Source organism: Trichoplax adhaerens, genomic scaffold (assembly GCF_000150275.1).
Source record: "Trichoplax adhaerens TRIADscaffold_5 genomic scaffold, whole genome shotgun sequence".
In the NCBI taxonomy this organism is placed as follows: Eukaryota; Metazoa; Placozoa; class Uniplacotomia; order Trichoplacea; family Trichoplacidae; genus Trichoplax; species Trichoplax adhaerens.
Window position 1 is genome coordinate 3,929,581 of NW_002060947.1, and position 14,610 is coordinate 3,944,190.

The 14,610-nt window shown below is 32.1% G+C and overlaps 2 protein-coding genes across 2 annotated transcripts in view; one reads left to right on the forward strand and one right to left on the reverse strand.

Moving 5' to 3' along the window:
* The window catches only part of TRIADDRAFT_56511 (uncharacterized protein), a gene marked incomplete at both ends in the record, with an annotated part of 12,137 nt that extends 2,651 nt beyond the window's left edge, over nt 1-9,486 (forward strand). The window contains 17 exons of the mRNA XM_002112429.1: nt 55-1,216; nt 1,570-1,642; nt 1,759-2,002; nt 2,097-2,212; nt 2,583-2,810; nt 2,918-3,773; nt 3,962-4,196; nt 4,287-4,499; nt 4,671-4,890; nt 5,046-5,410; nt 5,489-5,580; nt 5,741-5,920; nt 6,169-6,715; nt 6,884-7,301; nt 7,468-7,696; nt 7,867-8,027; nt 8,163-9,486. Of these exons, the coding sequence (XP_002112465.1) occupies nt 55-1,216; nt 1,570-1,642; nt 1,759-2,002; nt 2,097-2,212; nt 2,583-2,810; nt 2,918-3,773; nt 3,962-4,196; nt 4,287-4,499; nt 4,671-4,890; nt 5,046-5,410; nt 5,489-5,580; nt 5,741-5,920; nt 6,169-6,715; nt 6,884-7,301; nt 7,468-7,696; nt 7,867-8,027; nt 8,163-9,486 (6,663 nt within the window). The remainder of the gene's footprint in view (nt 1-54; nt 1,217-1,569; nt 1,643-1,758; nt 2,003-2,096; nt 2,213-2,582; nt 2,811-2,917; nt 3,774-3,961; nt 4,197-4,286; nt 4,500-4,670; nt 4,891-5,045; nt 5,411-5,488; nt 5,581-5,740; nt 5,921-6,168; nt 6,716-6,883; nt 7,302-7,467; nt 7,697-7,866; nt 8,028-8,162) is intronic.
* Nucleotides 9,487-12,131: 2,645 nt separating this feature from the next.
* TRIADDRAFT_56512 (uncharacterized protein) lies at nt 12,132-12,830 on the reverse strand (the record flags this gene model as incomplete). Its single annotated transcript, XM_002112869.1, has 1 exon — nt 12,132-12,830. The coding sequence occupies one exon, from the start codon at nt 12,828-12,830 to the stop codon at nt 12,132-12,134; it is 699 nt and encodes a 232-aa protein (XP_002112905.1).
* Between the last annotated feature and the right edge of the window lie 1,780 nt (nt 12,831-14,610).

Genomic DNA, 14,610 nt, shown 5'->3' on the forward strand with positions numbered 1-14,610 from the left:
TAATATGATTTGATCACTCATTTATCTTTTAAGCTTATTCGTTCTTAATTATAGGTTATCGATATAATACAGAAAAGAACTGATAACGATAGAGAATTAGAATCTACTGCTACTGTTGACTTAAGCAATATCAATGTTTCATCTGATGATGATAAAGCCACCGTTCAACAAGACGAAAATCCTGAACCAACACAAAATGGTAGTGCTGTTGCTAGTGCTGATAGCGTAACACCAATTGGGACAGAATCTACAAAATTCGATGAGAACAAGCATGAAATTACCTCCGATAGTTGCGACGCTGAAAATAACAATAATTCAGTTCGTGATTTAGATGCAACTATTCTTTCGGAAAATAAAGAAATTCAGGAACAGTCTCAATCATCCAACGAAATACAAGTCAATGATAGTGATGAAAATAGTTGTAAATCCCCATCTGCAGAATCTCTAAATACCGTAGAAGGAGAAAATGAAATTGTAAATACTACCGGCGATTCCGATCACGAAACGATAGTTGAAATTAAAATAGCAGATAAAGAATCGCAGGATGTTAACACTACATCATCTGATACAGATGAAATTATTGTACAAGAAGAAATTTCTGTTCTAAAGGAGGAAGAAGACGAAACTAATCCCAGCAATAATGTTAACGAACCTGACGATAACTCATGCCCTAGTGAATCTCAAAATGATAATGAAGGCGAAATTGGAGAGTCCAGCAATTTGGGCATTTCGGAAAATAGTGACGAAATTTCTCACGCTATTAGTACTGATGACAGTGAAATATTGAAATATGAAAAAGAAAGTGATGATGTCGATCAGAAAAAAATACCAGATGATAACGTAGATACAGACTATAATTCCGCCGATGCTATAACCGATAAATCTACGGAATCTACTGATGCAAAAGTGACTTCAAATGATAAATCGATCAGTTTTACTGCTGAAAGCGAGCAAACTGATGTAAAACCCAATAATGAAGCAACAGCATCGACACCTGCAACTCCTTTACCTAAGAAAGGCAAGAAAACCGTATCATTTGACGATGAGGTGGCTGGTGCAGCAGCAGCAAATACAGATAAAGTACATAATGGGATTAATATTTCCATTTTAAAATCCACTGGAAGTAACCATACACGAGCAGCTCAAGAAGCAAAGTTCAGCTCTTTCGCTAGCAACCAACAAGCAAAAACCAACGATTATAATGATACTTTATCCGGTAAGACATTTTATGCTTGCGTAATATTAATGTTTTTTAGGTCACAAGATTATTTTCAAAGAAAGCAGCCGCTAAGTCAAATATTTTTATATTATAATGATATCATATACTAGACGCAGAGGACATGGTTGAAAAATTAACAGAAGACATCATCATGTTGCTCGAATTTTTTAGTTTAGGAATTGAAGCTATTCCAAGGCAAGCCACTTAAAATTCATTATATTTTATATTTAATATACTCATATCTATAAACGAAAAATTCTAGATATTTTAAGTATTAATGGATAGATGCTTAAGATTAATGTTTATAATCAACAGGCAAATGGATCTTCAGACGTTATCCCTATATTTAGATTCCATTCATGTCATTTTAAGAACCTCACCAACAGTCTTAGAAAATTATAAAAGCTTTGTTAATGTCGTTTGGTATGCTAAAAGATATCTACATAAACTTAATCTCATTTACGATTGCATTTCACGTTGTAGCCAATAGCAATTTAAATGTATTTACTTTTCGTTATATCATTTGGAAATTATGGTAGGCAACGATTATCGCCGGCATTAATATGCGTTTTAGGTCTAACACCTCAATCATTTGGTCTAAAATCCAGCCAACAGACAATGTATATCTACAATAACAGAACCTGTTATAAAATTGTGGAGGAGCTATTAAAACATACCAGATCGATTCCCTCTCTTCGTCCAGTTTTAGAATCTATCTTTTATCATATGTTAGCTTTCCCTCCACCTAATCAGAGATTAGAGCAACTAAAAGCGTTAAAATCGGTGCCGTACTAACTTAAAAACCAATTACTACAACTAACCAATCATATGATTAACGCTAATATAATTTTACATTATTACTTTTACTCTATTATAGCTATTTGCTTCACCAACTCGTCTACTTGATATCACGTTGCCTGTACTCCAACAATATCGAAATAACTCGATTACAGATATCAAAGAAGACAAGGCCATATTAGGGCTACTAAAACTGTAAGTTTTCACAGTGATTGTTTTTCCATTGCAATTATGAATTAGTTGTAATTATGGCATTAATATCAAGAACTTTCCCATCATACAAATACTTCTACACTTACTTGCCTACGATTTGAATTGCCCTTTACATCATTAACGCTGTCAAAGTATTGATGTAATATCTAAGGAAATTCCGTTTTTTTAATTATAGTGTACTAAGGTTACCTTCAATATAGATTAGTTAAGAATTTTATATTTCATCTGTAATATTGTATCGCAGTGCATACTTCATTTGTAATAACATTAATTAACGGTATGATACTTTAGGAAATAGACTATTTTATAGCGAGGTTGCTATTCTAAACTATCATTATACTCATATACATAGGTGTCTGCAGAGTGCTGTGGAAGCTAGCGAGAGTGGCGATTTGGCTAGTTTACAAACAAGCATTGAATGTGTTTGTGCACTTCTGGAATCGACAGAAGAATTAAGCAAAGGTTCATTGATGTCAGAAAGCCTTCTTCAGTATATGGAAAAAACTTTAAGCCATTTATCATCAAGCAAAGCTATACCTATCAAGTCTAATGAATCAGAGATAGCTCAAAAATTAAAAGCGTAAGAAAATAATTCTGATATTATCCGCCTATTATTGTAGATATAGGTTATCATATTTTTAAATAAGTTTTATGTACCTATATCTAACTCAATCTAACAATTAATAGTGTGGCAGCAGAATCACAACATACCCCTCAAGATAAAGAAAAGGAGGAAAATTTAGCGGCGGAGAAATCGAAGGTTGCAAAATTAGATATGGAACCCCATAGCATCACAGATATAGCAAAAGAAAACAACGAAGTTAAATCTGAAGCTAGTGAACAGCAATTCAATGTTGAAACAAATGAAGAAAAAATCTCGGAAAGCGATCAGGAAGATATTACTGATAAAAATATTGATGAACAAAACATTGAAATTGACGAATCTTTACAAGAAGAGGATGTCATAGCTACCAGCGATAATGCCAACTTAGCTGATCACCCATCGGAAGATAATAATCCAAGTACCAATAGTGAAATCCAACCTATTTCAGCGATCGGTGAAGAAGAACGAGATGCAATTGTAAAACAATTGTCCGGCAAATATTTAGAATCAGAAAGCAACTCGCCATTAACACAAATTATGTCACCGAGTATGGAAATAAATGAAAAAGAAAGCGTACAAAAATTTCTTAGTTGTTTAATGGAGATCTTACCTCATATTTTGCGCTTAGATAGTTTAACAGATGTAGATACTATGTTGCAACAATTTTCATCAAGCATTTGTAGCATCTTAAGTAGTCCAAAGGGGAAGCAACAACAATCATTCCCCAATCAAATTATTCGTGATGATGATGACGAAAATTCATCATTGTGCTCGGAGAAAAGATCTAGTAAACGCCAAGCTAATGACCTTACTCCTTCTTATGCGGATAATATTTATCTTGCCACATATTCTGTTTTGTCCTTATGTTGGAAATTGGATATGAGTGGCTATTACAGAAGCCTGAAATTAAATCAAGAACGTACCCCCATAGTATCTGAGGTACGCCAACTAATAGAATTTAATATTCCTTTCACGTAGACAACTATGACATTAAAAATCCTGCATAAGAAATTCGATCTTTGTATAGCTCTTTTATCGATGAATAAGCTTTGTGTTAGCAAATGTCGATGTGGTTGTGTACAAAAAATATATTTATAATCAATACATTGTTTATTTCTATGTTTAAGGCTGAATTTATAAAAAGTACAGAAGAGAATAATAACGCTATCCCGCAGCTTCCTACTTCATGGCTATCGGAGCTTTACCATCGAATACTATCATTTAACATATTAGAAACTGCAGGCTATGATAAGAGTTTCGGCAACCCTCATCTTATTAGGCTAATTAAGGAGGATAGTGTTGAAAGGCGCTTAAAACAATTGAAAACTCTTGAAGATGATCGTTTGATACTTTTTGAATTAGGTAATACTCGATCAGTTGACTTGATACCTGATTCCAAGTAATAGTTTTAGTTGTAATTTTTTTAATTTGCTACTCATTTTGTTTTGGCAGGAAGAAAATTAGCTCGCAGCATACTTACTACAGTTTGGGACCATATCATGCAAATTTTAATTGCTCCATTAACTGTCCCAAAACCAATAACTGCGAAGACGATGGTTAGCATGGTCCTAAGCAATTATAAAGAACACCACCTAAAAGAGCGCCAACTATTAACGTTAAGTTTAGAAGAAATTAGCCGAGCGGCTCGTTTAAGCTGTTTCCTAGGTAATTAGTTCATTAGCTGATAATGAACAAGTTAAAAAAATTGATAATTTCATAATATTTACCTTGCACTATAAAGTAGATAAAATCTATCAAATTTTCTACCTATACTTTATGAAGTAATTCTATTGTGCTGAAGCCGGCTTATGTCGATTTTGCTATCTGTCTCTCAAGGAATGCCGGAGAACTTTGCCTCTGTAGCGTCTAAATTAGTTGATGCTACCTGTGAAGCTTTCAGTGGATCTGGAGGATGGAAAAACAAGATATTCAGTACCAGCACTAATCATAGCTCCTTCAAATTATGGACTTCTCAAGTACTTGGAATTGATACGGTTATATCATTAGCTTTTGAGCTAGGAACCTTTTCATACGAAAGTTGGAATCACATATTTAGGTACTGCAGTGATTATACATTGCGTCGATAATTATAATAGATCTATGAGTTCGTATTACTTTTAGTGTAACTTAGTTATTAGTTCATATTATCTAGATGTGGGGTAAACTATCTTCAATGTAATCGTAATATATGACTCTTAACTTTCATATTAGATGTTCGGCCTTTGTTGCACAATTGGATAATTTGTATTCAACAAGTCTATCAAATATCAGTTTAAGTAATAGTTCAGACATCGATGGTAGCATGACATTTACAGCGACAGACGACAGTAGTGATGGTAAAAGCACTAAAGAACTAATACAACAAATAGAAAATCAGCATGGTATTTCATCGCAAGGATTAAATTGGAATGATGCGGCTAAAATCGTTAAAAGTATTATGATGTCAATTGAGCGATTATTTGAGGAAGCAGCAATCCATCTTGACGCTAATGGGCTTCTTTCATTCGTTAAAACGTTGTGCCAGGCATCTCAACAACAATTATTTAGTATCAGTGGCTCTGCGTGTACCAATGATGGTGCTCTGCCAATTCCTATTTTAGTTCCTGCAAATAATCTAGCTATTTCACGTACGTCTCTCCATCTACACCAACTAGGCCAATATTTATTGCGATGTACACATATTAGTGGCCGTCCATTAGCTCATTTAATGAAAGCCTGGTATGAAGTTGCACCTCATTTTGTTAAGGTATGTTACAGATTACATGATTAATTTCCCAACAGCTGCTTAAAAATAAAACGAATAATACTTGTATATTTGAATACGATCTTGCACACTGTTGCTATTCTAGGCTGTGTAAAATTAGTTAGGTGTTCGGTATTCTAACCTATTATAATTCCTTTTATAGGCTGCTTGTCATTATGATAGCCGCATATCTCTTGTAGCTGTACAATGTATACAGCAATTCATTGGTGAAATTCTACAACAGAGAGAAGAAATGTTATATTTTTCTTTTAACGAATCTTTGTTTAGATCCTTTGAATCTATTCTGTCTATTAATTCCAGCAATAACCTACTTCAAGAACGGGTACAATAATCAATATAATACGCTTATTGCTAGTTAATATGCAATCGCAACTAAAAATGTGTGAAGTAATGAGCAGTTATTGAGGCCAAAATTAGAGTAACAAAGCACTGTATAGGCTTTCGATATGTAGAGTATTAATTAGATTGCAAGTTTTATAATTTTCATATCAGAAATTAAAACTAGATTGAAGCATAAATGAAAGTAGTGGTATTCCATTTATTCTAACCACTTAATTTCTTGCTCACTAGATAATACACGCTATTCGTGAATTAACTGAAATGTACGTAACTAATGTTCGTTCGGGATGGAAACCGGTATTTTCTACACTACGCTCTGTTAGGATATTTGATGAACAACATGATGGCTACCTAATGATTAAGACATCTGATCAACAATCATCCCCTGTATTCGAAATTATTGCTTCATTTTTTAATAATGAGGACCATTGCATTTATGCAAACGCAGCTGTTGAATGCACTTTATGTTTAATTAAATTTCTTGTCTGCGATACCAAAGAGAAACTTGGATTTGATGCTTGCGAACCAGCATTAAAATATATTAAATTATGCTGCAAAAAACTACGTTCAGCCTATTTACTAACGTCAAGGCCTGTTTTTACTGGTGCAGACTCCATCATTTTGCCTAACGATCCTTCGTCAGCTAACCCGTCTGATTCTATTTATACCACTCAGGATTTCTTACAAAAAATATTCTCCGATGATGGTGCAGCTATAACTGATATTGCTATAGTAAATTTACCAGCCAGTTATACTATTCTCAAAACAGATGATACAGGTATTATACGATCTCTATAAAATAAATAACCACATAATTAAAATAGAATTTCTTCGGTGTCCGTACACGATATATTTTAACAGGGTATAATATAAACTTAAACATGGCCTATATAAATACATTAAAAATATCTCCATCCGAAAAATAACTTTTAATATATCTTTATAGGTATTCTTCGCGTTTGGTATTTGTTACTTGAAGGCCTGACAAGTGCAGTTGTAACCTGTCCGCGTAAATATCAACCGCAAAGTCTAGAACTTTTATTCAATCTGTTTAAAGATATCACTTCCGTACCCGGCCCGCATTTTGGTATTTTTGCCATTACTCATCTACTTTTGCCAATGATTCATGCATGGATGCGCCATGGATTAAATCAACGTCAATATTGGCGAGAATGTGAAGGAAATTTTAAGCATGCTTGTGGCTTAGCTACAGATCTGGTTGAAGACCAAATTACTAAGTTCTTAAATGATAAAAGAGCTGCTGAATTTGTACCGGGATTAATCCATCAAATGATAAATCTTCTTACGGACTGTATGGCACAGCCAACTGAAGCAATAGCACGCGTTGGATGTGCATCGTTTAGGTTAATATTACACATTATTATTATCGTATATAACGTATACTTGCAGAATCATTGTAATAGAAAAGCTTATGTAATTTACTTCGATTACATTATAATCTCCATCATTCACTATTTAAAGTCGCATATCAATGAGAACGTAAAAATACCCTTTAATTTCATCAACTAGGCACTTGTTGCTCGTTGTTGGGCCTATTTTCACGGAAGAATTATGGAATATCGCTTGCAAAGGCATTAGAAATGCTGTGGCTGCAACGTTATACAGCACAACACAAATGCTTTCTTCATTTGAGCCTGGATCCTCAAACATACATGGAGATCATGATACAGTGAAAGTTTTAGCCAGAACGGATAATACAAGAATCGAGCAACAAAGGATTCATCAACTAGCAGATCAGGTATAAGTTTATCTAAACATAGTTATTGAAGAGTTATAAATAACTCTTCATTTGTTCATGATCAAGCCCTTTAATCTGTAATATTTTAAACTACAATATAACCTAACTCATAGGACACAAGAACGTTGTATATAACAATCTTAATCTGCTTGAATATTTAATTAAAATAGGTATTTTTAACCGAAACACAACTTGCTCAAGGATTGAATACTAAAGTCATGGTAGACTCTCAATCAACATCGGAAGATCGTAAATCCTTTTCATTTCTGTTAATCCCTGCCCAACCTGTTCATGAAGGGACCGATACGAATAACTCGCAGGAAGAAATAAAGTAAGTCAAGCAACAAAAGGCTACATATCATTAGGTTTAGTCTCGATATATTTTCTGTAACAACTAACCAAACGATGTCTATACTATTATAATTTGTACTAGCTAATATTAACTTTGATATTTCATTTGTTATAGAATACCATTTAACAGTTTACTTGTTGGATTGTTATCCCATCAGCTCATTCTTGAAGTTTTTGAGTGTCTACTATTGGATACATTGCCAAATTCTGTTCACATTCCAATTAAATCCTTAGCAACAAATAGAAGGCCTTCTACATCTAGTGATACAAACGAAAAGCAAAATACCAATCAAGACCGTAAAGTTGGTCTTTTGCAGTATCTTCCGGTTCATAATTTGTCTGTCTTGCTGGATTGCTTAGTTAGCTCTTATACCATATCTTGTGAATTTAATTCTCGACCTGCAATTCGATTTATGATCCAAAAATTAGCCAAATTACCAGCTTTGGCTAATTTATATCGTCAAGCTATTCGAAGCTTTACACTATATGTAACGACATTATTTAAGATTTATGATGATTGCAGTTATCCATTTTCCCCTGGTAAAGTGCGTCGAATTATTAAGAAGAAAATTATATACGGTCGACATATTGGAAGCGGACTAAAAAGTACAACAAGTATTGACGAGGATGGCCAAAGTAGCATGGTATCGGATTATCTACCGTCAGATGATCAGTTCAATCTATCAAATCAAATCTCTGCAATTCATTCTAGGAGTGATCGCGACCCGGTGGAATCTACTTATACTAGCACCTCTACTACCATAAGCGCTAGTCACACTACCGCATTAGGACGTCGTAAACTTTTTGGTTGTAGTTTTAGTGAAGACAGGACATCGATTCATAGTGGTTATAAAGGTGATGATGAGGTATTTAGCGAGATAAAAGGAAATCATGATGGTGAAGAGGATGAAGACAGGGATAATAGCTATTTAATTAGTATTATCCATAGAATCCATAATGCTTGCTGTCAAGTTTGCGCATCCTATATTACATTGCATAGCAGCGATACAACCAAGCTACCACTGCTTGATACTCAATTAGATTATTTAGATTATGTCAAAGAAATTTCAGTTGATGATTCCAATCTTAAGAGATTGATCTCAAAATATAGTGAAGAACAAAATGAATCAAGTAATCAAGAACATCGTATATATCGTGTTGAAGATCAGCAATCACAACACAGTGGTGCAACAACACCTCGCAAAAGTAGTGGTGAAAAATTTACGGAATGCGATAATGTAGCAATCGGTGCTTATGCTACCCTTGTTAAAACAATGCTTAGGTTAATATTAGGATTACCTGATGATAAATTTAAAGCTATTTTACCTGCTGTCTTGCCAGCAATCAATTTACTAATACTCAAAGTTAACGAAAGCTCCGTTCGACAGAGCGTTTATCAAATTATTTGCCGTGTGACTATTCTCTATGGTATATGTTGATAAAGTATTCATTCTAGTATCGACGATAATCAAAATCGATAATATTTGCTGTATTAAATTTCAGTGAAGAAAGAAAATTTTCCAAATCTAACGATGATAATACTCGTATACTGGAGATCGGTTAATGCAATCTGTAGCTAAATCCGTATGCTTATGAATAATGTGTAAAAACCTATTGATTGCTCTAATTATATATCTAGCCAAGTTGCCATTGCTGGGCATCATTTAGCTTTTATAATAAGCTAGCTTGTCTTAAAAACCTAATTTGAAAGCCAAATTTTTAGCAGCACAATAAGTTATAGAAAGAAATTGATATGTATTAGGTTACTAATAGATTAAATATAGTAATATATTCATTTTGGAGTCTATAGTCTCAATGGCTGATCCGTATGGATTTAAAGATACAGCAAATTGTTAAATGTATAGTTCCTTTTTGACATCAGTGAATAATTTTAAAACGTAGCTCACTTTAATAATATTGATATCTATAATGAATTAAGTTATTTTAATTGCTTGAATTTTAAGTTTGGACGCGTTTCTAAACTATTTAATTCGAAAAAGTAAGAACAATGTTTAATTATTGATATTCGAAAACTTTAAGCGATCAAAAGCCGATACCATATAACAAAATGATTTTAAGATATTAAAAATATAATGTCTATGTAATATGGCCCATTAATAATCAACCCCACAAGGCATACTCCCATATTCAACTAATTTCAAATTTGACGATGAAAACTCCTAAATCAGGTATGGTACGTTGTACCATATTTTAATGTTATGTATTAGTATTTAAATAAAAAAATAAGTAAACTCTACTCTGTGCTCTGTTCGACGTGGTGGCTATTACCAGACTTGGATATGCGCATAAATGACGTTTTGCTTTATTTTTAGTCCCGATATTAGAAGGTCGGTAAATTACGATAGCAATATAATTCTCCATTGAATTTATTGCACATTTTTAAAGTGCTTCAATAGTTTCGTTAAAGTATATGCTATTAAATATAAAGTTACTCTTAAAATAGTAATACAATGATTAATTAAATATACTATTAATCAAATAATTAATTTACTATAAATAATATGCTAAGCGAACAGTCGTTCGGCCTTACTGGACATTAGGTACAGTCATATTTTACATAATTGTACGTTTTCATACTAACTTTAATTAAGATACTATTTAGCTATACGGTAGGGACTAAAATTAAAACTATAGAATTTTCTAGGCTGTAATTTTCACACAAAGTTGCAAAACAGATTAATACTTCATCATAAAAATCTATCAAAATAAGTCATTACTAAGAAGTGCCAGGAAGCCTGATTATTGCTACTAAATAATCTGGTGTCGATTTATTGTAATTGCAATACGATAATAGATCATTTGGTCTAATCAATATTATCAGACAAGAATGTTTTAATATCGAATTGGACGATTATCAATCAAGTTCTCTCTACTTTAAAATGATAATCATATGCGAACTATAATAACGTAAGGTGAGGATATACAATACTTGTATTTTCTCTCAACTTTTCTTACATTTTATCTACTATCACATTCTATAGCTTCACTTATAGCTATCATTAATTGAATTCATCTCTAATTGCTGCTATAGCTCTATCTATATGAAATGGACATACGGAATACTATCACGTTATAAGAGAAATCTAAATTTGATAATAAACGATTAAACGTTATTATATTAGCAATAAAACATCAGATAACGCTAATATTACAACAAATAACATTGTAGCAGAATTCTTTTATTCGCAAATACTGGATGTCAATTAATTGGACCATAGACACAGTACACGACTGTACTGCATACAGTTTAGTTTGTAGCTAGAATAAGAAATGTAGTCCTATCATCAAAAATCGTTCATTAATTCTACCTGCAGTACCACGTATGAGCACGTAGAATAAGGGCTACCAAGATATTCATTTTAAACGGTATATGAAATGACACAGCATTTTTATATAATCAATAAATTGATCAAAATAGTAAATTTAAGAAATACCTACAGTATTACGGAGATAGTCTATCTCAACACAGGAAGTACACAATTAATGTTTGGTTACAAAAGCAGTATTCGCTATCATTTCTAGATTTAGTTAAACATATTGAACATTTTACTTAAAATTATTATACTCGTATTTATGGTCATAGATATCTAGTCACATAGACATTTAATAAGCTAAACAACGTCCGTCGTTTACAGTGTTGTTTCAGTTACTGTAAAATTTAGACTTTGTAATAATTCTACCTTTAATTTTTATCCCTCGCACCATCCATTAAGAGATATCGCAATGTCAATATACTGCATACAATAAAAGTCAATAAATATAATCTATAATCGTTTGAGGGTATAAAAAGTGTTTTAACTAAGCAATTGATATATTGATCAAAATTGAACATTTATTATACGACATATAATCAATCACATATTTAAAATTATAAAACAGGACAATAAAATGTATTGATAAGAAATGAGCATTTTTCGTATTTATATCGTTCATTATTCATAAAATAACTGTAGTTATATTGGAAATGATTCTTTCCACTGGATATGTCATATGTAGATAATTTGGCGTACATTTTGCATGATATATGTCGTAAATCACTAAATATATGAATAAACGCGTTTTTCTAATATGGTCTCCAAACACTCTTAGCTACCGGACTTTCTGCTTTTCTCTTCCTATTCTTGATTTCGCCTTGATTGGACGAAGATGATGATGGCCTGCTATTATCACTATCAGTGTTTGAGACAGATTCTATTTTATTTTCTTGTTGGCTACCGTCTTCTGTATCATGAGGAGTTGGGGTAGTAGAGGGCTTTGATATTTTTTCACGATCAATTTTACGAACTGATACATTGTCATTATTACTAGTTTGATTTTGATTAAGCTGATGAGGATTATTGGCGTTAGCCACTGCCGCCATATTAGCACCATTGGCTTTGATATGGGCTAACCAGGGTGGCATTGTCATATTAGGATTGGTTACACGAAGTCCAGCAGCTACAAGGGGTATATGTCCTGGTGAGTATTCATGCCTAGGTGGCGTTCTTATTAAGTCAGCCTGATATTGTCCAGATTGCTGATGTGGTGGGATAAAAGTAGAATTTAAGCGAATTAGTGAAGGATTATTCATTGGAGATCTTAAATGACATCCATTTAAATAATTGGAAACGGTAGTAGGATTTGATTCACGATAATGAGGCGGTAGTAATGATATTTTACTTCCAGGTGGAGTTGTTTTGTTAAGTGGTAAGCTATTTGGATGGCATGGCATAACGTCCATTGGATTTCTTAAGGAATTATAAACTGTTTCTGTAGAAGGCATTGGAATTGCATGGGGTAGCTTGCCAATACCTGGATAAATACATTGAATGGAAAGTGATTATCGAATTTCGGCTATTCTATGTAGTTGTTATATATTTAATCTATTACAAAATGACGGAAATTAACCATGCTGCCTCACGATTAATGGTAATTATTGAATAGTTATCTGAATTTTTATTATAAATACGTAATCAGCAATTAATTTGCATTGTTAGATTGTTAAACTGCGTGCGAATATATCTTAATAAATATTAGAAATAGGATAGCCCAGCGTATCACATGTATGCAATATTAAAATACGAAAAAATCTATAGAAGAGATTATGATTCTCATTCGCTAAGTTTAATAACTGTGCTATGGGGAAATTTCAATCTGTGTCAATATAACATTTGGATTAAATTATTTGGCAATAGAACACTTATAGACTGAATTTGAACCGTCTCTATATAGGAATTATGACCGTTTAGGTAGATTATATTTAAAGTAAATACGATATGACTTGGTATAACTTATAAAAGATTACATTTTCACTTGATTATTATATACGCTAATTACGTGCAAATGTAATCATGTAATGCTTCTTAGTGTTCTAATATTACAATAATATAGATTTTGAGACTTCTGGTACATAGTTTACATAGTCAAGTATAATTACAATCTATTAAAAGTCATGCAAATTTTTCTATTATTAGAATATTATATACGCCGATATATGAACTGCATTTACTATATCAATTACTCCAGGTACTTTACTGCATGATATCAGTAACAAAGAAAGATATAAGCTTTATAGCTTCTAATTTTTCTAAAAACAAATTTTGACATTGTCATTGTTCTGAATTAGACTAAAATCAGAAAGTGACTAACACGTTTTCCATAACTGGCTATACATTATAGAAAATCAATTCTATATTCAAAAGACATAAATAGAATTAGTAATGAATTACACGTTCAGTTATTTTTTTAATTTCAGTGCCAAAATGTCAGACAATGAGAACTATTATTCTTATAATATGTTATACAGTATAGGGAAGCAATTCCATATTCAAATGCTATTTTTACTGGAACTAGGATTAAAAGAATCTTTCGTTAATTTTCGAAATTTTTGCTGAAAAAATGTCATACAAGGACCAATATTATTCTCCCAACAAGTTGTATGAGTATACTATAGATTAAATTCCATATTTAAATATTATTACTTAATTTACACATTAGATAATTTTTTTCGAATTTTAATACATAAAATTTTTAATTGTTATATGAAATTAATATTATCGTTGCATGAATAAACCAAAGAATATGATAATTATGATAAGTAAATTTCAATCATAAAAATAGAATTCATATCTTATTGTCAAGAATTTATAAATAAATAAATTCAATTCTTACATCCTTTCTAGGTCATTACATCTGATATTATGTCAGCATTTGACTAAGTAACCCTTGGAACTAATGTAAAATGTATGATAAAATAGCTGTCTGTCAAGTAAAGAATGGAAAAAATTAAAATATGCCTAAAGTATTACAATTATAATTCTGTTACATAATGAGAAATCATATTACTTCCTAAATATTTCATACTAGGATAAATCTTATTTTTATTTTATTTGCACTACATAGGTATTACCTATTAATTTAGCAGATAGTAATAAGTAAATTGAGGGTATTGTTGTATTTTAAACTTTGCTATTGTCTGACTATTACCGATACTTAAACTCTAGTATTAATTTATTTATATTAATATCCTCCTGTGGCAATCTAATTGATCGATTTGATGTTGG